Raw genomic sequence first — 22142 nt, forward strand, 5'->3', positions numbered from 1 at the left:
CTACTGTATGTAATTGCATGATTTCTATAGTAATCTAAATAATAAAATATTAATTATAGTAGTTTATAAATTTTTCATTAATTTTATCTTTATATCAATTGTATGTGTCTCTCTTTGGCCCTATGTTTGACCGTTAGAGAATGCTATTTGGCAGTAAGTTCGCCTTTTGTATATCGTTGTATATGTTTTGTGCAATAAAGTATATTAATATATAATAATCAGTAAAGGTTTTCAGTGAGAAGTTCATCATAAAAGTAAAAAGCTTTTTTCACTTCTCATGCTCGTAACATTGACGGTGTAAGCGGCACGAAATTGGTTATTATGCTCTAGAGCACAAAGTAAAATCATCTATTATGGCCCTTATTAGCTTAGCAATAAAGTCCAAAATCTGTCATACAAACTGTCCCCGCCCGCGCGCCCCCGACCGGCTTGAGTACGATTTTGTTTAGTTTTGAAAAAAAAAATACGGCAAAATATTACACTTAACTTCGTCGAAATATCGGAAGCTTAATAAAAACAATATAAAAGGTAATCACGGTTTATATCCCGGTCGATTTAAGTGTAGTGAAACTAACCGTCATTCAAAACTGTTACGGCAAACCTAAAATATTGCAAATTTTTGTATCATTTCCTCGCAATCGAAGTGAAAAGCAGAGTGTATAACACAAAATGTCCATTTTAATCCGAGGCAATTTTTTAGTCCGAGAGCAGCTCGCTTCATGCCCTTGTTTGTTGTACAATCTTTGTTCCGTGCACATGCACCGAACACGTGGACACGTGACAGGCGCCCGCGACCCAGTTTAGTTTGGCGATGAGGCCGTTTGCACAAATTAATGCACTTTTCGGAACCGTCGCGACCGGATGCATTCCTAACAATATTAACATTAACATTGTAACAGTTTTGTACTTAACATAATTCATGTAACATAACAGTGTAATAAACATTCTGGCATATTTTGTGGACTTTTAACAATGATCGCAAGCTCTCATCCTCAACAATCTTCTATTTGAGTAAGTTTTATAACCGTCGCCAGACGAGGCCCGCGCCCTCGCCCTCGCCCTCGGCCTCGCCCCCGGCCTCGGCCTCGCCCTCGGCCTCGGCGCCGCGCATGTTCACGCCGACGGTGCGGCGCCGCAAGCGCGCCTCCACGCCGCCGCCCGCCAAGAGGGACTCCATCAACGGGTACGTACTTACGCACCGGGAGTTGAAAATTCTCGAAAAAATCAATTGGTTTTTTTTTTTCAAACTTGTAATGAAATGTTGACATGACTTACGTCAAATTAGGTCCGGAAATACTACATATCAGGTGCGATGAGTGAAGATGATATGTAAAGGAATTCCATACAGCCTTACGCCAGCCCTGTAAGGCAACCTTCTTTTGTTTTTAAACGTCAAATTATGATACGTCTTGACATTCAACCATAAAAAAGCAAAATTCTGTAATTAAATGCTATTTTTCTTTTTTTTCTCTTTTGTGTTTTTTTTTTCTTTTTTGCGTTTGTTAAATGTTATTTCAGGGTTTCCTAAAGGGAATTTAAATGTAAATTTGATTATTTTTACGCTACGACGCACGGTTTAGGGGATACAGCCCTAAGTATATAGTTTTTTTTTCAGTCATGCAGAAATCTTTATAGGACTGTATCTCCTAAACAGTGCGTCGTAGCGCAAAAATAATCACATTTTCATTATCCATGTAATAACCCCAGAGTAATATTAAAAAACATAAAAAAAGAAAGAAAAAAAAAACAAAAAGAAGCGTAATGGCGTGGCGTCGTATTGCCAAAATAATACAATTTTTGTTCCCCTTCAATTCCCGAAGCACTGAATAATCTATCACATTAGGACAGGAAACAATCATCATCATCATAATCATACTTTATTATTATTATTATTTCATTGCATGTTTGAGAAAAGCACTATACAAATCTCGGCGAGAAACGGGGTTGCCGGCCTCGTATTCCTATCGGACCTCGCTACGCTCGGCCGTCTATATCTACTTGGCCTGCAACCCTTCGTTTCCCGTCCTCTATAGTAATTTCAGGACGTTTTCAAATTTTCGTTTTTATCCGCATTTTTGGGAAAAACAAGTAACCGTCAAAAATATTTTTGACACACTATTATTATTATTGCCGACTGCACTTTCTCTTTTTTGTATGTCTATCAAGTACTTCTGTAGACCTTTCAAATGAGCCTAAACTCAATGTGTGTATGTTTTTCCATCGTAGAGTTCCTTTGGCTACCTTCCGACTGCATCATCAGATCAGCTCCATTTTAGTATACTATTGCATTGTCATCGGAAATACAGAAGTATACCAAATTTCAGCTCAAACAGACACCAGGAAGTGGTTCAAATTTAACTTACAAGATTTGAAGCACATATATATATGTAGATGTATACAAAGAAGATACGCGGTGAAGCTAAAATGGTGTACCGTACTTGAGTTGGAATATTTTTTGCAAAACTCCGCAAGGCCCCAGTTAATGACGTCAGTTTGGATTTTACTATCAATATATGGCTTCCAATTTAAGTTTTTATCCAATATTAACCCAAGATGTTTTTCTTTTTCTACTTTTTGAATGGCTACGTTGTTTATTTTGAGAGGTTGAAATTCCGGTATTTTTTTATTTTTGGCTGCAAAAATGATGTAGTTGGTTTTCGAGATGTTGATAGTTAATTTAAGGTTACAGTTAAGTTAAGGTTACATTGAAACCACGTGTTTAATAGGTCCAGATCATTTTGCGCATCATTTATAACACTGCTGATAAAGTTTCCAAAATAAAAGAGGCTTGTATCGTCTGCACATAGTGTAATGTCACCTTTAAGGCCAAGTTCGTTTATGTTATTTTATTAATGTAAATAAGGAACAGTAACGGTCCTAAAATTGAGCCTTGAGGGACGCCACATGTGATCGCTTTTTGCTCGCTTTGATGGTTATGAATTTTGACTATTTGGTGTCGATTTGTGGGGTATGATTTAAGTATATCTTATGCAGTACCACCAACACCTAACGCTCGCAGTTTTTGTATTAGCGGGCTGTGACTGACGGTGTCAAATGCTTTTTAAAGTCTATGAAGATGCCCAGTGCTATTTGCTTATTGCCGATGTTAACTTTTAGTCTTGTTACTATATCAATTGTTGCCGAAAGTGTGTTTGATTGGGGTTGAAAACCATATTGTTTTTCATAAAGGAAATTTACAGTGTCCAAAAATGTTCCAATGCGACTATATAAGACCTTTTCAAATACCTTTGTAATTACTGGGAGAACAGAGATTGGGTGATAGTTATTTGGATCAGATTGGGTTCCAGATTTTTAGATTGGTGACACTTTGGCTAGTTTTAAGCTATTAGGAAAGACACCTTCGTTAAGACTTTTGTTTATGCAGTTTGTTAAATCTTTTTTTATTAGGTTCTTAAGATATTCTATTGAATTTGTATTTAGGTCATCTAGTCCTGAGCTTGTATTAACATTAAGACTATCAATTATTTTTGAAATTTCATCAGTAGTAGCAGGTCCAAATTTGAATATTTTAAAAGGATTTGGCTTGGAAGTACAAGTACACGTTGTATTTTGACTGTAGTTTTTAGGAATTGCATCTGCTAACGACAAGCCGATATTGGAGAAATAAGTATTAAAAATGTCAAACATTTCTTTTACGTCTGCCGTAGTTGCTGTTCCAGAGTTAAGTTTTGCCGGTGCTGAGCGTTCTATCGTTTTGTTCGCTGATAGACTTCCACAACTTTGTTGGATTATTTTTGCAGTCTATGAAAGCTTTATGGTAGTATATTGTTTTCGTACCTTGCATAATAATAAAATATTTGTCACTTTGTTTCGTTTAGTTTTACACTCTTGCTTCAATTTGTCGTCTTCTGGGTTTAGTTTTAATTGTTGCCATGAAATGTTTCTAGAGGTCCTTTATCACTTCCTGGTTAATCCAATCTTGCCTCGGCGGGTTTAATATTTTGATTTTCGTTACTTTGTTTTTATTTATACTTGATATAAGTCTTTTTTCAAATAGAGTAAAGTCATTGTTTTCATTTCCGTACTTGTAGTTTTCTATAGTTTTCCATAAATTTTCGTAGTTTATTTTCACATATTTTATTTTCTGCAGAGATTTTGGATGGTATTTTTTAATTTCAAAGTATACCTGTTTATGGTCGGACATAGCTGATTCAATAATGTTAATGTTAATGTAAAGGTGAAAGTTATTGTCTTTTAAGTTTGTACATACATGATCCAATATAGTTCTTGTAGACGAGGTTTCACGTGTGGAATAGTTTGTGTCAATTTTGTTTATAATCTGGTAGCTGTTTTCTTATCACTTTAGTAACAAATAAATAAATTATAGGGACATTCTTACACAAATTGACTAAGTCCCACGATAAGCTTAAGAAGGCATGTATGGCAGGCTATGTATTTAAGGATATACAAATACTTAAATACATAGAAAACATCCATGACTCAGGAACAAATACCTGTGCTCATCACACAAATACATGCCCATACCGGGATTCGAACCCAGGACCATCGGCTTCATAGGCAGGATCACTACCCATTAGACCAGACCGGTTGTCGACATATACCACATTTTAACAGACTTCATTTCTGATTAACAATAGTTATTTGCTTTACAAGGGGGCAAAGTTGTTGTTTAACCTCTCGTACTAATATTGATACCCGAGCAAGCGAAAGATTCCAAAATTGAACCAAGAGCATAGCGAGTGGTTCGAGAAATGGAATCTTGAGCGTTGGGAGGGTTTCAAGGCACGAGGGTTAAACAAACTTTGCCTCCGAGTGAATCACAAAATTTTTCACCACACCAACGCGAAGAAACTATTAACTATAACATACCAAAATATTCAAATTAAATCAAATCCAAATTAATGTAATAATAAAATTATCATTCAAAATCATCATTTAAAAGTCAATTCTACTAGCTAACATAAAGAAACAACTCAAAATTTGCATCTGATTACTTTGCCCCACATGTGGATAAAATGCAACTTTCTCGGCCGTTACCAGTTGGTGTGGTGAAAAGAATATAACTATTTTTCTGAGGTGTTTTTGAGAATTAGTTATAAGTTTTTCAACCATTTCCAGGTCGTTGTCTTGTTCTCGTGTCCTACAAGTCCTAGTGCCCAAACTGCTAGTGCCGGAGCCGTCGTCGCCGGCCCACAAACGTCCCAAGCCGCGTTTCGATGCGCCCAGTCCTAACGGAGCCACCGATTCACGAGTCATTGTGTCGTGAGTACTTGTAAATATTACTATATGCTGTGTAGGTATACACGTGGGAAAAAATATGTATACCTACCACTTAAGTTTTTTCTTGAAATAAAATAATAATAAAAAAATAATATAAAATAAATATGCACAAGAGGAAAGTTTTTAAAAAAGTTGGAGAAGTTCTCGGATATTTCAGGAAAATTTCATACAAAATTAAGGAAACTTTTGAAACATTTTGGAAACGGATAAATTCGATCCCCACCAAAATAAGTCCTTACCATCTTAAGGGCCGGCAACGCACTTACAACGTTACAACCTCTCTGGTGTTGCGAGTGTCCATGAGCGGCGGTAATCGTTTACCATCAGGTGATCCGTCAGCTCGAAAAAAAAATGAGGATATGTCGCAATTTTGGAAACATACCAACAGCAGAACAGTGCAAAGTAAAAATTAAAATAAAATAATATTTCTTGTGTTTGATGTAGTAAATGATCAATGTAAAAATTGGATCAATCAATCAATCAATGATTAATGATCAATGATTAATTGTGATAGGAAAGGCTAAATAAACTGGACAATTTACTTTTAATTTAGTTTTATGTAAGTTAATTGGTACTGACATAGGGTGTAAGAATTCTTTTGCTGTTACTAACAAAATTTATGGATTTTATCGATCTGAAATAAATGTTTTTTTTTTTTATAAAAATTGTAATGACCGGTCTGGCCTGGTGGGTGACCTTGCCTATGAAGCCTAAGGTCCTGGGCTCGAATCCTGGGTCATTCATTGTGTGATGACCATCTATATTTATTCCTGAGTCTGGGTGTTTCTACTTTCTATGTGTAATAAGCGTTTATCTATTGTATGACAATTTGGCAGTGGGGTTTGGTATATGTACTTAGTTGTTGGGATTGTTGCAAATAAAAAGTTCAGACGCGGTAACAATAATAAATCTATATTAACATAACTCAATACTAAACTAACACTAATTACAATAATAAGTAGGGAGCGATATATAATCGAGCTCGACCGTTAAAGATAGGTACCAAGAGAATTTATTTTATTTATTTTTATTTATTTATTTATTGTCATGTTATTAAAGGTTAAATTTAACAAAACTGCGCGTCATCGTGGACGACACGAATTTTACAGCGGTGCGAAATAACCCTAGCCTGGTATAATTTCAAATTATATATTTATTACAGGGAAGAATTAGAAGCTCAGGCCAGAGAAAGGGAATCAGGCGAGCCGGACCACACGCCCACCAATAAAGGCCACAACAGTCAACGGGGTCAAAGCCAACAGGAGGGTTACATGGACCATGAGGGGCAAACGCAACAAGAGAGTTACAGGTATATATTATACTAGGTGACCTTTTTGCCAGCCATTTGCGAGCCATTGGACAAACCCTGAAATCCCACGTAGGGTTACTTCTCGGGAATGCTCTGACGTTAATATTTTTTTAATTAGAACAAAAGATAAAAAAAATAAAAATTTCGAACAAAAGTTATTTGCAATAATCGACAACAAAAAGAGACACACTGTGTTAATCTTTGGCAGTGTTTTTGACAATTTGTTCGAAATATTTCATAATGATGACTTTTTCCAAAAGTCAGAAGCTTATTAGTGTCATAAATAAAAAAGATAATCAAAAAGGTCGAAGAAGGTTCCATACTATTCTTTGAGGATATTACCTTAGGAGCTACTAACACATACATGCTGCTCCAAAGTAAAAAGTTAGCTGAAAAATTTTAGAAAAAGAATAGTCGATAAAATGGTAGGAATGGGTGACATGGCAGGGATGAGAGCGAATGATTGCTGGAATGAAATGGCGGTATGTTTAAGAAGTGTGGCAAGGGATGTTTTTGGGGAAACAAAAGGGAAAGGAAAGATTGATAGGGATACATGGTGGTGGAACGAAGATGTACGAACAATTCTGAAAGAAAAGAAGAATGCTTTTAAAGAATGGAAAAAGGTGGAAGAGGGGAACGATAGAGAGAAAGAAATCAAGAGGTCAGCTTATTTAACAAGTAAGAAGAAGGCTAAGAAAGCAATAGCAATCGCAAGGTACAAGATAAATTGTACGATTTCCTGGAGAGCCCCCAAGGCCAAAAAGACCTTTACAGAATAGCAAGAGAACGAGAGAAGAATGCAAGAGATATAAATCATATGAAATGTATGAGAGACGAAGCAGGAAAGATTTTGACGGATGACAAAAGCATAAAAGAACGCTGGAAGAACTACTTCAATAAACTTATGAACGAAGAGAATGATTGGAGTGGAGTGCTAGAAAATGATAGATGTAACATAGGTATGGTGAAAGAGATCTCTGTAGAAGAAGTAAGGTTGGCAGTGCAAGGTATGAAGAATGGGAAAGCGGTTGGGCCAGATGGTATACCTGTGGAAGTATGGAAGTTTCTGAAAGCGGATGGATGGAAGTGGCTGACTTTATTCTTTAATAAGTTGTTGCAAGAAGAGGCGATCCCTGATGAATGGTGCAACAGTTCGCTGGTGCCCATCTTTAAGAATAAGGGTGATGTACAAGATTGCAACAATTATCGGGGAATAAAGCTCATGTCACATAGTATGAAGATATGGGAAAAAGTAGTAGCGAGACGAATGAGAGAAGAAAGTGAGGTAACACAGAACCAATTTGGGTTTATGCCGGGCCGGGGAACTACGGACGCCATATTTGCACTTCGCCAATTGTGCGAAAAATATAGACTTGCGCAAAAGAACTTGCACATGGTGTTCGTGGACCTGGAAAAGGCATACGATAGAGTCCCCCGTAAGGTTCTGTGGTGGGCTATGAGACAAAAAGGAATGCCAGAGAAGTATGTGCGGCTTATTCAGTCCATGTATGATAGAGCCAGTACTCACGTCAGGTCTGAAGCTGGAGTAACCGACAAGTTCAATGTGGCGGTAGGTTTACACCAGGGGTCAGCTTTAAGTCCGTATTTGTTCCTCCTGGTTATGGATGCTCTGACATCGAACATACAGGAGGAAGCACCCTGGTGTCCCTGGTGTATGCTGTTTGCTGACGACATTGTTCTTGTCGGAGAAAATGCACTTGAGGTCCAGAGCAGACTGGGAAAATGGCAAGAAAAGCTGGAAAGTGTGGGACTGAAAATAAGCAGAACCAAAACGGAGCATATGTTCTGCGATTTCGGTGGTCTATCCAGTTTTTCCCATATTGCCTTAGACGGTGTATCCCTACCAGTCTGCTCCGATTTCCGGTACCTTGGGTCATTGATCCAAAGTGACGGCAACATCGACCGTGACGTGAAAAATAGAATAAATGCGGGATGGATGAAATGGCGACAGGTCTCTGGAACAACTTGCGATCCACGAATGCCCCTTAAACTTAAGGGGAAAATCTACAGGACGATCGTGAGACCTGTTGTAATGTATGGATCAGAATGCTGGGCGACGAAAGTGACGGATGAAAGAAGAGTGCACGCAGCGGAAATGAGAATGTTGAGATGGATGTGTGGAGTGACGAGAAAGGATCGAATTAAGAATGAGTATATAAGGGGAAGTTTGAAAGTAGCACCGGTAGCGGAGAAGATAAGGAGTGGTAGGTTAGCGTGGTATGGGCATTTAATGAGGAGGGATGTATGCCATATAGGAAAAAGAATGTTAGGAATGAATGTTGATGGACGGAGAGCGGATGGTAGACCCAAAAAACGATGGATGGATTGTGTGAAAGAGGATATGAGAAAGAAAGGAGTGAGTGCTGAGGTGACGAAAGATAGAGGAGAATGGAAGAGAAGAACATGTTGTGCCGACCCCACATAACGTGGGATAAGGGCAGGAGGAAGAAGAAGAGCTGCTCCAAAGTAAAAAATGGTAATTTGTTAATTTCTTCGAAACCGCTACACCGGCTGTTATGATACTTTGTACACTGGTTCTAAATACCCTAATGCATATGTACATTTCGGCTTTGTCCAATGGCTAGGGACACATTATATGTTTTATTTCTATATTATACGTCAAGCTAGATAATCACGCCAGCTTAGCCTAGTAGCCACACACCCACCAATAAACGTGAAGCATTTTCCGAACAACTTTAAATTTTCTAAAAGGTATGTTTTTAGTCTAAACGTCCGTCCGTCCGGCTAAACGGCCCACACTGTCGCTTGCCATAAGGACTCCTTGTCAGGTTATTCGTATGAAGATATAAGAAAAATTCGTCCTTATGGTAAGCTACAAAATGGGACGTGTTGCCGACCGCGATCACAAATATACGCGGGTTGAGTGATAAGTCAGGTAAAAATTATATTCAAGCTTTATTTTCACAAATTTAATAATGACAATTCAATTCAAATATACTTTATTCATGTAGGCCTAGCAACAAGCACTTATGAATAGTAAGACAGTATTACATATAATTATCTTAATCTAATTATCAGAGCAATTTATTGATGTTGTAAATATTATTCCATATATAATACTAATGAATACTTATAATTCATAGATCAATTTGTAATAGAACCTTTCTGGAGGTAAATTGTATATTTTCAGCCAGTTCGCATGCTTAATTTTTTTTTGACAACTATGAAAAAAAATTGCTATGCGGTTTGCAAACATGGAGGAAAGCGAGTTTCGTGTTCTGATTAAACATTATTTTTTTGCGAAAAAAAAACTATTACGGATACAAAAAAAAAAATTATACTCCTCCCCATCGATTAAGATGATTCACAAGTGGTTTACGGATTTTCGTTGCGGTCGTACAGTCAGCATCAATAGTAGTGGATGAAACAACGCGCCAAAAGTATCTGATATTCCGGATAACTTTTCCAAATATAGATAAATCTCTCAAATTTACGTTTACAAGTATATCTTATACCGTCTTAATTGTTCTACATATAGGACCATCACATTTTGTTAAGCTGTTACAGAATGGTAGATACTTTTGAAACCTTGTTTGATCCGCTACTTTTGATGCTGACTGTACAAGCACTATTGCCGACCCGGACGCCCAGTTGAAGGCACTCATATTTCTATTCATATTTTATTGCGATCATGTTCATTACAGAAGATGGTATGATACATTATTTAGCAGGTACATGATACCCTGTTAGAGCATTGCAATCATCTTAATACTAATATTACTAGTGGTAACTATTTACAAATAATAAACTACTAAATTAAAAATTGACAAATAATTTATAATAATATGCAAAAATGTTAAGTAAATATATTATATTACTTAGTCATAATTGCATTACAAATTCATAATTGTATATTTAATTTAACATCATAAACGCTCAACAATAATAAAATGATATGAAAATAATTAATTATTCGGATTAGTTATTTACTCACTCTAAGTCATCATCATAACTTAACTCCCTAGGGAGTTATAGCTTTTTTTTTTTTAATTATGTCACTTATTCATACAAACCAAGTAGCATGAGTTTTACTTTTAAAATACTGACGTTTATAATTTAATATTTTTGTTTATGTTTAAAATTATTTAATTTGATTAATTTAACAGCGGTTTAAAATATGTTTACATAATTTTCAATCGTGGCTGAATAGGTCTGTGCCTTCAATGCCTAACCTGGCGAGATTTTACAAAATGGCGGACGAATGTTTGATACGTCACCGTATTTAAGAATTATTTCGCTTAAAATTTAGTTTTTTCTTCGCAAGTGTGATTGTGTGTAACTCCGGGGGTAAGAATATTGCAAATTCGGGTATGTCCACCCTCGTGTCCAAAATTTCATTTACCCCCCTCGCACAATGTACTATTCCCCATCACAAAAAGTGCACAGCGCCGCTAAAGTAGTTTTCACTTCATAAATGTGTCCCCAGGAGGGACAGCGGCGACAGCTGCGGCAGCGGCGCCGAGCGGGCCAGCGAGGGCAGGACGCGCCGGAACAGGAAACCTGTCACTTACAAAGAGAAACCATTAAATCGGTATGTTGTTTTATTTCTTCTAAAAAAAAAAGCGCTGGTGGCCTAGCGGTAAGAGCGTGCGACTTGCAATCCGGAGGTCGCAGGTTCAAACCCCGGCTCGTACCAAAGAGTTTTTCGGAGCTTATGTACTAAATATCATTTGATATTTACCAGTCGCTTTTCGGTGAAGGAAAACATCGTGAGGAAACCGGACTAATCCCAACCAGGCCTAGTTTACCCTCTGGGTTGGAAGGTCAGATGGCAGTCGCTTTTGTAAAAACTAATGCGTACGCCAGATCTTGGGATTAGTTGTCAAACGGACCCCAGGCTCCCATGAGCCGTGGCAAAATGCCGGGACAACGCGAGGAAGAAGTTGTTTTATTTCTTATAATAAATTTCGTAAATTAATATTATATAATTTTAAAGGGTCATCTATAAATTAAGTCGCACTAATTTCAAGGTCACATTTGGCAAAATCCCTCCCCCCAGGTAACTTCACATATTAGGCAATTATGATTTCAACGAAATCGGATGACTCCTCCCTCCCCTTGTCACAACTTGTCACATTTAGTTACCGCTCCTTTGGTGGATTGAGAAATGACAGCCACCGAAACACTTAAAAAAATGTCACCGCCTCCCGTTTGGTACATTGTCAGATGATGATATTGTTAAAAAAAAAAGTCAAACGGTGGTATCGCGGTAAAAAGAACTGAACTTGAACTTTACATTGTAAAGTGTAAGAAAATCATGCTTTAGATCAAAGAGAATTTGAAATAGAGGTGTATTGTCAAACAAAACTTTGTAGCCACAGTAAATTTACTGCCATCTTTCGACACATGATTAAAACTAGTACGCCATTTGACTCTAATCCTTATTCTTTCATTGATATGTATTAACTTTGTTTAATATCGAAAAGCGGCGCCATCTTACCGGGAACTACCTAAGTTATGGCGCCATCGCTCGACATGATGCTGCTATACCTTTGACCTTAGATCTATTAGATGGCGCCACTTTTTGATATTTAACAAATTTGACTGATATCAGTGAAAGAATAAAGATCAAATCAAATGGCGTTCTAAAAGTTTTAATCATGTGTCGAAAGATGGCAGTAATTGTGGCTACAAAGTTTTCTTTGACAATCTACCTCGATTTCAAATTCTCTTTCGATTTGACAGCTAATGTAAATAGTCGTAACTTCGGTTTTTGTGGTAACTGAATGGTCAAACATTTGCTTTTGACAGCCAGAGTGATCGCATAATGTACGAAACCGTACAGCGCCATCTACCGATATAAGTTGTCATATTCAACACTCAAGTTTGTCTTAAACTTTATGACTCTAATATATTCAATGAATTTTTGGTTGTAAATAACAATACAAGCCGACAGCCGAATGACAAATGTTTTTACAGTACATATGGTGCTACTTTATAGCACTAGTGCGAAAATTAGCATATTACGTTACAGTGTCGAACATTTAAAGGGCCATATATACTGTAAAACGTTGTACGATACATGTGACGACCGATCTGGCCTAGTGGGTAGTGATCCTGCCTATGAAGCCGATGGTCCCGGGTTCAAATCCTGGTAAGGGCATGTATTTGTGTGATGAGCATGGATATTTGTTCCTGAGTCATGGGTGTTTTCTATGTATTTAAGTATTTATAAATATTTATATATTATATATATCGTTGTCTACTCACAAGTCCCACACAAGCCACGTAAGCTCAACACAAGCCTTGTTGAGCTTACTGTGGGACTTAGTCAATTTGTGTAATATTTATTTATCTGCGAATAGGCAATTCGCAACTCATGTCGATTTAAAACACTCCCTTCGGTCGTGTTTTAGTTTATCGCCACTCGTTTCGAATTTCCTATTTTTCGTACTTGTATCGTAATGTACTATTACAGTACATAATATATGGTGCTACTTTCCAGTACGCGTGCGGGAATGAGCACTTTCCGCGCATATGTCGAAACTTTAAAGAGCCATATGTACTGTAAAACGTTATACACATGCGAATAGGTAATTCGCAACTGAGGGCCTACCGCGAACCACGTTCGACGTGTTGCCTCTCTGTCGCACTTGTAAATTCGTACGTAAGTGTGACAGGGAGGCAACACGTCGAACGTGGTTCGCGGTAGGCCCTCAGGTGTCGATTTAAAACACTCCCTTCGGTCGTGTTTTAATTTATCACCACTCGTTGCGAGTTTACTTTTTTCTGCACTTGGTGCTACTTTCCCGCACGCGTAAAGGAATGAGCATATCACATATGCACTTTCCGTGCATATATCGAAACTTTAAAAAGCTATATGTACTGTAAAACGTTGTAGGACACACATGCGAACTACTTTATCCCCTTGGTGTATAATCTACTATTATGCATTTTTCAGACATTGTCACCAATATTTTTTTTTTCAGGAAACTACGGAGATGATAACAGCCGTCGACTTTAGGCGAATTGTTTATTGTTTTTATTAATATTTACTGTTACAGTGCAACATTCCCTGTACCAAAATGTAATTCTTCCCACCTTAACTATTTTCAATGGCCTGCCTAGTGTAGGACCCAAAAATTGCGTTATAATAATGTGTTTTTCAATGGTTTCAAGCTTTTATTTAATTTAAAACTTTCGTATGTACTTAACTATGTAAAGTGTCTTCAAAATTTACTCAGTACTCGGTAACTGGTAAACATAACGAAACCTCATTGAGTTTGGGTTTGTTAGAATCATCTCGAGGAGTTGAGATTAGGATTGCCTCATGAAATGTTCGGACATCGCCTTAAAAATGGAATATCCCTACAGTAGTCTGGACATCACCCTAAAAATGGAATATCCCTACAGTAGTCTGGACATCACCCTAAAAATGGAATATCCCTACAGTAGTCCGGACATCACCCTAAAAATGGAATATCCCTACAGTAGTCCGGACATCACCCTAAAAATGGAATATCCTTACAGTAGTCCGGACATCACCCTAAAAATGGAATATCCTTACAGTAGTCCGGACATCACCCTAAAAATGGAATATCCTTACAGTAGTCCGGACATCACCCTAAAAATGGAATATCCTTACAGTAGTCCGGACATCACCCTAAAAATGGAATATCCTTACAGTAGTCCGGACATCACCCTAAAAATGGAATATCCTTACAGTAGTCCGGACATCACCCTAAAAATGGAATATCCTTACAGTAGTCCGGACATCACCCTAAAAATGGAATATCCTTACAGTAGTCCGGACATCACCCTAAAAATGGAATATCCTTACAGTAGTCCGGACATCACCCTAAAAATGGAATATCCTTACAGTAGTCCGGACATCACCCTAAAAATGGAATATCCTTACAGTAGTCCGGACATCACCCTAAAAATGGAATATCCTGACAATAGTCCGGACATCACCCTAAAAATGGAATATCCCGACAATAGTCTGGACATCACCCTAAAAATGGAATATCCTTACAGTAGTCCGGAAATCACCCTAAACATGGAATATCCTTACAGTAGTCCGGACATCACCCTAAAAAATCCTGATAGCTCCTAAACGCCTAAGCCTTCAGTAAGAAATACATATGCTTAGATTTTTTTTTTTGACGGAGTGGGTATAGAATACGCACGGTGTGTGGAAATCGCCGCTCTTTTCCCCTCTCCTGGTAAGGGGGGGGGGGGGGGGAGAATTTTGGCCCTACTCACTTAACCCACTCTGGCGTTTCGTATATTTGAGGTAAAATAGAAAGTTTTGATTTTTGGAAAAAGCTTTTATCGCTGACTGTACTTTTCTTACTGCAAGTAACTAATACTCATCGAAACAATTCTAAAAAAACAATTAGGTTGCGTTGTTTCATCACAGAGTTCATATGGCCACCTTCTGTCTCCATCATCAGATCAGCTCGATGGTACCATAATATTGCATTGTCACCCGACTTACATATGTATGAAAATGTTAAGTTCTATCGGAAAATAGGTCAAATTTAGTTTCCAAGATTTAACCACACTAACTAACATACTAAAAGCTCAAGTTAAATAAAAGCTTGTAAAAATAAACATATTTATTTCTAACTAGTCTTCTAAATAAACCGTAATTTGAAAAAAAGTTACGGATCCCTTTGTCTGACATAACTATTGGAAGTCATAATGTAATGATGATGATGAATAATTCTGAAACCGTTAATTTTTCAGAATTTTTGTAAGGTTATCCTATAGATAGGTTAGGTTTGTTTTATGGCAATCCTGAAAAGTTACGCGTTTCTGAGAAAAACCAAATTATGACTAACGAAAATGCGGACAAACAATACATTATGACTTAATCCTTTATTGGAATAGAGATCCAATAAGCTATCATTAGACATTTATACTACCTATGTTTTAGATACATCATATACACTATATGTCACATTTGAAACCAAATTTTTACAAGCATTTATTTTAATTATGTTTGGGCTTGTTAGAATCGTTTCGACGGGTATTAGTTGCCTGTGAAAGAAAAGTACAGTCTAATAAAAGCTTGTATATATTTTTTTTTTTAACAAAAAACTTATTTTAATTTGAAATATACTAGGAATTCTCAAAATCAGTATTGTTTTTAATGTTCTCGAAATAAACAATTATTTGTTTTGCAAATGAAAACAATGGTGTATGCCTCGCTTGCTTACATCCAAAGAGAATTTGAAATAGAGGTGGATTGTCAAAGAAAACTCTGTAGCCACAGTAAATTTACTGCCATCTTTCGACACATGATTAAAACTTCTAGAATGCCATTTGACTTTGATCCTTATTCTTTCACTGATATGTGTTAAATTTGTTAGTGGCGCCGTACGTTTACGTTACGCCATAACTTTGATCTATTACATGGCGCCACTTTTTATTATTTAACAAATGTAACACATATCAGTGATGGAATAAGGATCAAAGGCAAATGGCGTTCTAGAAATTTTAATCATGTGTCGAAAGATGGCAGTCAATTTACTGTGGCTATAAAATTTTCTTTGACAATCCATCTCTATTTCAAATTCTCTTTGTTATATCTAGACCTAAGCGCAAGATAAGAAGTGGAATCTTAAGGGTTGCTAGGGTTTCATAGCACTAGAGTAAAATTCAGAAGAAACACTAGAAATAGTTAATATTAATGCCCCTGGTGTTGCAGGCGTCCATAGGCTGCGGTGACTGCTTACCATCAGGCGGGCCGTATGCTTGTTTGCCACCGTCGTGGTATAAAATATTAAAACCGAAGCAATAAATTGACACCACATCTGCTTAGATTCAATAAACTAGTGCCTTAGGATTTTACCAAATACTATAGTTTAGAAAACCTTATATAAAATTTGTTTTAATATGTTTTTTAAGTGTTATAAAGGGCTCAGGACTGCTTTGTCCCCAATCCTATTTCGTCACCTTTTTAAATAGTCCACAACGCCATGTCGTCAGCGTGCAATTCCTATATCGTCACATTCCTAACTCGTCCACATTCTTATTTTGACCATAGTACCAGCTCGTCAACATTATTGTACTGTCCATTATCCTCAATGCATACTATAATTATTATAAACTTATCGGCACTGTTTACTTTTGCATTGCCAAAGATATATATAACTCCGTATAAGATAAATAAAGTTTTAGAAAAAATGGTGCCTCAAAAAATCAAGAAATATTTATGCTCGAATAGATGGCGATATACCTTTGAGCTTTACTCGAGTAGATGGCGACACCGTTTGATATTTAACACATCAGTGAAAGAACATGGGCCAAATAGCCATATGTCATTCGAAGAGTTTTAGTCCTGTGTCGAAATATGGCAGTAAATTTAGTTGAGTACAAAATTTACTTTGACAATACGCCTCTATACTCTCTCTCTTTGGCATTGTTTTTTTTCAAGTGAAAAGTTTTCTTGACCATTTTGACCTCCACCAATGCCAGCACCGTGGACCATATAGGAATGTGGACAAGATATATATATATAGTCCTCCACATCGATTTCGATGACGGCGACCTCAGCAATCAAGGGTTTTTCCTCTCATGAGCTCTTATGTGGCTGGCCAGGCCAAACTTGCTCTTAAACACCCTGTCACATTCACAACAGTATAGTTGACCGGCCCGCGTTGTATGTATACACGTAGGAGGGCTTAGGTCTATCCTTGCGTAGTTGGCGTTTTACGTCTAATGTAGCGAGGCGGTTTTCCTCAAACGACTTGGTAGATTCGAAGATGGTAGATCGCCAAGATGACCGTTTCGCAGCGAGCTCCTCCCAACGTGCATTATCGATCGCACACGCCTTTAGGTGGCGCTTTAGCACGTCCTTATATCGAAGGTGTTGACCGCCGTGCTTCCGCTTTCCCTCTGCTAATTCTGAGTAGAATATAGCTTTAGGCAAGCGGCGATCGTCCATTCGGAAAACATGCCCACACCATCTGAGCTGACGCTGCATCAATAGCGCCTCCATGCCGTACATCCCGGAGCGACGCAGAACTTCAGAGTTTGGTATACGGTCCTGCCACTTAATCCTATGTATTGATCTTAGTCATTTTAGATGGTACGTGTCTAAGTCTTTTGATATCTGGCTTGTACAGGCACCATGTTTCTGCGCCATATAGAAGGACTGGGATTATTAGGGCCTTATAGACGCTTATCTTTGTCTCAAGCTTGATATCATGGGACCTCCAGACACGATCAGTAAGTCGCCCGAAATTGGCAGCGGCACTAGCAATGCGAGATGGTATTTCTGAAGCCAGGGTGTTGTCATGTCGTATAGTGCTCCCAAGATATTTAAAATGATAGACTTCATCTAGTGGTTTCCCATCTAGATACAGCGGTGTTGAATCAGACTCAGCTCCCCGGGGTGGTTGTTTGAGGATTCGGCCTGGACAAGATAGGAAAGTGTCGTTATAGGAATTTAGACGAATCAAAACAGTGGACCATATGACAAGTCAAGAAGGTGACGAAATAGAATTATGGACGAAGCTGTCCTGAGCTTTTTAAAGATTTTGTTTACACATACAATTCATACAAACGATTGCAAAATTATTATTATATTAATCTTAAAGCCCGACCAGAAATATATTTTTTTAGATAGATAAATCATTTATTTGGCAGCTGCAAAAACACACAATATAACGTTTTAAATCAGACAGTAACAAAATAAACATGGCACAAAAGAAAATTGAAACAAAAAAAATAGGAATAAGCACACACAAAATGGAATAATTAATAAAAAATAAAATAAAATATAAGTACCTACCTACATACTGTGTGCGTGGCAGCAGGACAAAAGGGTCACGGCTCAGTGATACTCTTCACTATTTCGAGTAAAACACTGGTTTTCTGCCGGAACCCAGGTCACAACAGATGTACTTTAAATAAAATGAGGGTATGTGTGTGTTATATGTTCATTTATTCATTTAACCTTTATTGCACAAAAGAAAACCTTGCAGTACAAAAGGCGGACTTAATGCCATGAGGCATTCCCTACCAGTCAACCTTTAGGCAAAGCAGAGACTGTGGATCATAGTCCAGAGGGCGCTTTCATTCTCATGTATAGGGTGACAGTTCAGTTCAGTATGAACAATTTAGTTCCAATGAAATTCCGCAATATGGCGTGTGGTCATATATTACTGGTCAGTCTTTATTTATTATTTAAAAAAAAATTGTGGTAAATGACATGTATTGTTGACTAATTAGAATGTAATTGAAATATCAAAATTAACTAATTGTCACAAATCAGATCTCTAACGTGATTAACTTGATATAGGTGAAAATCTTATATATAGTTAATTTTTTATCTATTATGATTAGGCTTGCTACTTAAATGTAAATGTGGCAAGTATTTGGGTCTAAATTCTTTTCGTTGTTTTTTTTTCTGACCACTCTGTCACGCTTGTATATATGCCTTCTATCAAATAAATAAAAAAAGTGTAGTGCTATTGTGTATTTCTAGCTATAGACTATATTTTACATGAGATAATTGTAAAACAAAATTTCATCTCAAACAAAAAAATCCACTCCGTCACATTTTCCCAAAAAATGTGACGGAGTGGAACTTTTTATACAAGACAACGAAAAGACGTTTGACCCATTTGCCATTGCCATTGTTATAGCTCGTTTTATTTGTTGAGTTTATCAACTTGTCACTCGTTGTCATATCATAGTCATGTTCTCTAAAACCTTTAACGCAGGTTTAATGGTATTTGACCCTTTAACCCTTTACCAGGCTAAGGGATATATATTTCCCACATGCGGCTCTTCAAACATGTGTTCTATTTTCGATGAGTAAGACTGACATTCGATTGTCATTTTTGAACTATCAGCCTGGTAAAGGGTTAAACGCCAAGAACCCTTAAAGGCGTAAGAATGCGAGGTCGTAACGCCAAGAACGCTTAATAAGTGTTATGCCGTACGTTGTCAAAGTAACTTCCAACGGCCCATTTCTCGAACGGTATTAGACTAATATTATTAGTCCACGAACTGTCAAGTTGTATCGGTTACCATGGCAACATGCTAATAATATTAGACTAACACCGTTCGAGAAATGGGCCCCTGTCAAGTCGAATGGGTTACCATGGCAACACACTACCTAATAATATTAGACTAACACCGTTCGAGAAATGGGCCCCTGTCAAGTCGAATGGGTTACCATGGCAACACACTACCTAATAATATTAGACTAACACCGTTCGAGAAATGGGCCCCTGTCAAGTCGAATGGGTTACCATGGCAACACACTACCTAATAATATTAGACTTATACTGTTCGAGAAATGGGCCCCTGCAAACTTGATATTTGCTAGCTTATGCCAGAGATATTGGCGTGTGCATGACGTTTTTGGGTTTGACATATGGTGTTCAAAAGGTTCAATTTGCCAGACATGCATATTTGTGTTAGTTACAATCCCTTTCCCTAATGTATAAATGTATATTCTACTAACAAGGTTAGTGGAAGCAAAGAGAATTGATTGAGAGAGATACTTAAAGTCTAAGAGAAAAACTTGCCCCTTAGTATCACATCCAAAACAGATGCACTGTACTCATGTACTGCGCCATATGTTTCGCGGGCACTGAATTGTCAATCGTCAACTTTTGCCAATCAAAGTTACCGCAAAATGTATGGAGCCGTACAGCACCATCTCGTTTACCTGTCAAATTCGAAGCACGAAATTGTCTTAGACTTAGAATCTTTGGTTAAAGGCTTTGTTTCTTGTTTCTACTAGAGTGATGTGATTTCTTCTAACAATGGTGCCAGTATTTCCCCTGTCTCGTTGTTCAACGAGACATAATAATAAAACAACCATATATCGGGGTTTTTGGTGCGGGAATCATCATCATCCTAGCGTTTGTCCCGTACTGTAACTACCAAACTATGAATTAAAAATAGAAGTAAGCACCAAATGTGCCTAGCCTTTTGACCGCCAAAGACGTCATATGACGCGCGCAGCTACAGCCCAATATCAACCTTCATGCGTACCGACAAGGTTCACGATTAGGCGCCGCGTACGATAGGCGTGGCGTTCAAAAAGTTAGAAATGTTAAAATAGAGTCGGTTTTTACAGTTTTTACCTATTTCTTGGGTAGTTATAAACATTCCGAACCAAGAACCACGATGTATGATACCCAAAAAGTTGATCCACCCATAATAAACTCTTCTGTTAATCTTGTCCGTGGCAACAATGAGCAATGAATTTGGTGTATTCCCGACCGCCGTATATGAGGCGGGGACAAATTGGAATTATTTATATCAATCTATACCCATCTGTGCCCGCGGGGTCTAATTAATTTATTTAGATTTATTGTAATTGTAGGCTTGTTTAGCCAGGATATAATGTGTTATGGACTGAAATATAATATTACGAATCCCTGTTGTTTCATTTTTACTAGTTTTATTTTACTTGCATATTAAACCAACAAACATGTTAGAGTCAGACCAAGACAAGTCTGCAACGATTTTGAAAGCACCCGCAGTGCAAGCTGGGGGTGACCAGATTAACGCCTTTATTTTGAAAACAACCATAATTTGACCTATCTGAGTCGAAAATGTTTGTTCAGTCTACGGACGTCTCTAGGGCATATTTAATGGAAGTTTCTGTTATTCCGGGGGGACGAAATTGTTCCTTACAGCTATAGGAACAAAATCTCCATGTAACAAAAAGTGTCCAACAAAAAACCATAAATAGGTGGCGCTACAATACCTAGAATACTTGAGAAAAAAATGTAATCATAGACAGCGCACTTCACTCCGTCAATAACGCCTAGGTTCTTAGCTACTCAAGCGCTACGCTGGAGAGATTTTGAACTATTATTTATAGCTGACACCTGGACACTTGCAACAATTCTGCCTAAGGAGTTTCTGTTCCTTGCCTCTACCTTCCATACTTACAGCTTGCTCGCCTCTGTTCGTCGGCGGGTTCTCCAGTAGGGAGTATTACTGCAATGTTATGGCGCCAGAGTGTAGCACTAGCACCTTACATTAACCATAGTGTGACTTATAAGTTTGACAGCGATTCAGGGTCGAATTATGCTGTCCCTTTCTAATGTATGGGACTATCCTTTCGGCCATTTAGGGTTGTCAAAATTCAAATCATTATCTTTGGTCGGGCACGTACCTACAGGGACGCCAGTTGTGCCAACCCTAATAATTGCTCGGAGCAATGCTGAACCGAGCGGAGCCGGAAAAAGCCGAAAGGAGTGTCGCCCCACTGTTACTATACATAAGAAAGGCACAGCACGTTGTGAATCATGATTCGACCCTGAATCTGTCAAACTTCGGTTTTGTAGGAAGTTTCTTTTCTGTACGTTAGTATTATTACTTACTCTGTGGTTATGTGGAACAGAGCTATTCCCGCGAAAATTGAAGTTCGTCAATTGCGGGTATTTTTTTTTCCGAGCCTTGGTGATAAAAAAAGGCAACCTTATTGAGGTTGAGGTGTTTAGAATCCTCTCAATGAGTCAGATGACTACCCTAAAACCATCTATTAACATTCTATTAACTATAGTCAAAAACTAATAATTAATTCAAATATAACGCTGACGCTATA

At 37.7% G+C, this 22142-nt stretch overlaps 1 protein-coding gene and 1 long non-coding RNA gene across 2 annotated transcripts in view; both read left to right on the forward strand.

Annotated features, from left to right (window-relative positions):
- LOC133518405 (nucleolar and coiled-body phosphoprotein 1-like) overlaps positions 1–20963 on the forward strand; it is a 34274-nt gene extending 13311 nt beyond the window's left edge. The window contains exons 9-13 of the mRNA XM_061852082.1: positions 1035–1183; positions 5101–5244; positions 6425–6571; positions 11040–11144; positions 13543–20963. Coding sequence (XP_061708066.1) covers positions 1035–1183; positions 5101–5244; positions 6425–6571; positions 11040–11144; positions 13543–13558 — 561 coding nt within the window. The 3' untranslated portion in view covers positions 13559–20963. The remainder of the gene's footprint in view (positions 1–1034; positions 1184–5100; positions 5245–6424; positions 6572–11039; positions 11145–13542) is intronic.
- Positions 1–22142, forward strand: part of LOC133518415 (uncharacterized) — a 166220-nt gene that overhangs the window by 113193 nt on the left and 30885 nt on the right. The gene's annotated exons all lie outside the window — the stretch shown is intronic.

Source organism: Cydia pomonella, chromosome 5, assembly GCF_033807575.1.
Source record: "Cydia pomonella isolate Wapato2018A chromosome 5, ilCydPomo1, whole genome shotgun sequence".
In the NCBI taxonomy this organism is placed as follows: Eukaryota; Metazoa; Arthropoda; class Insecta; order Lepidoptera; family Tortricidae; genus Cydia; species Cydia pomonella.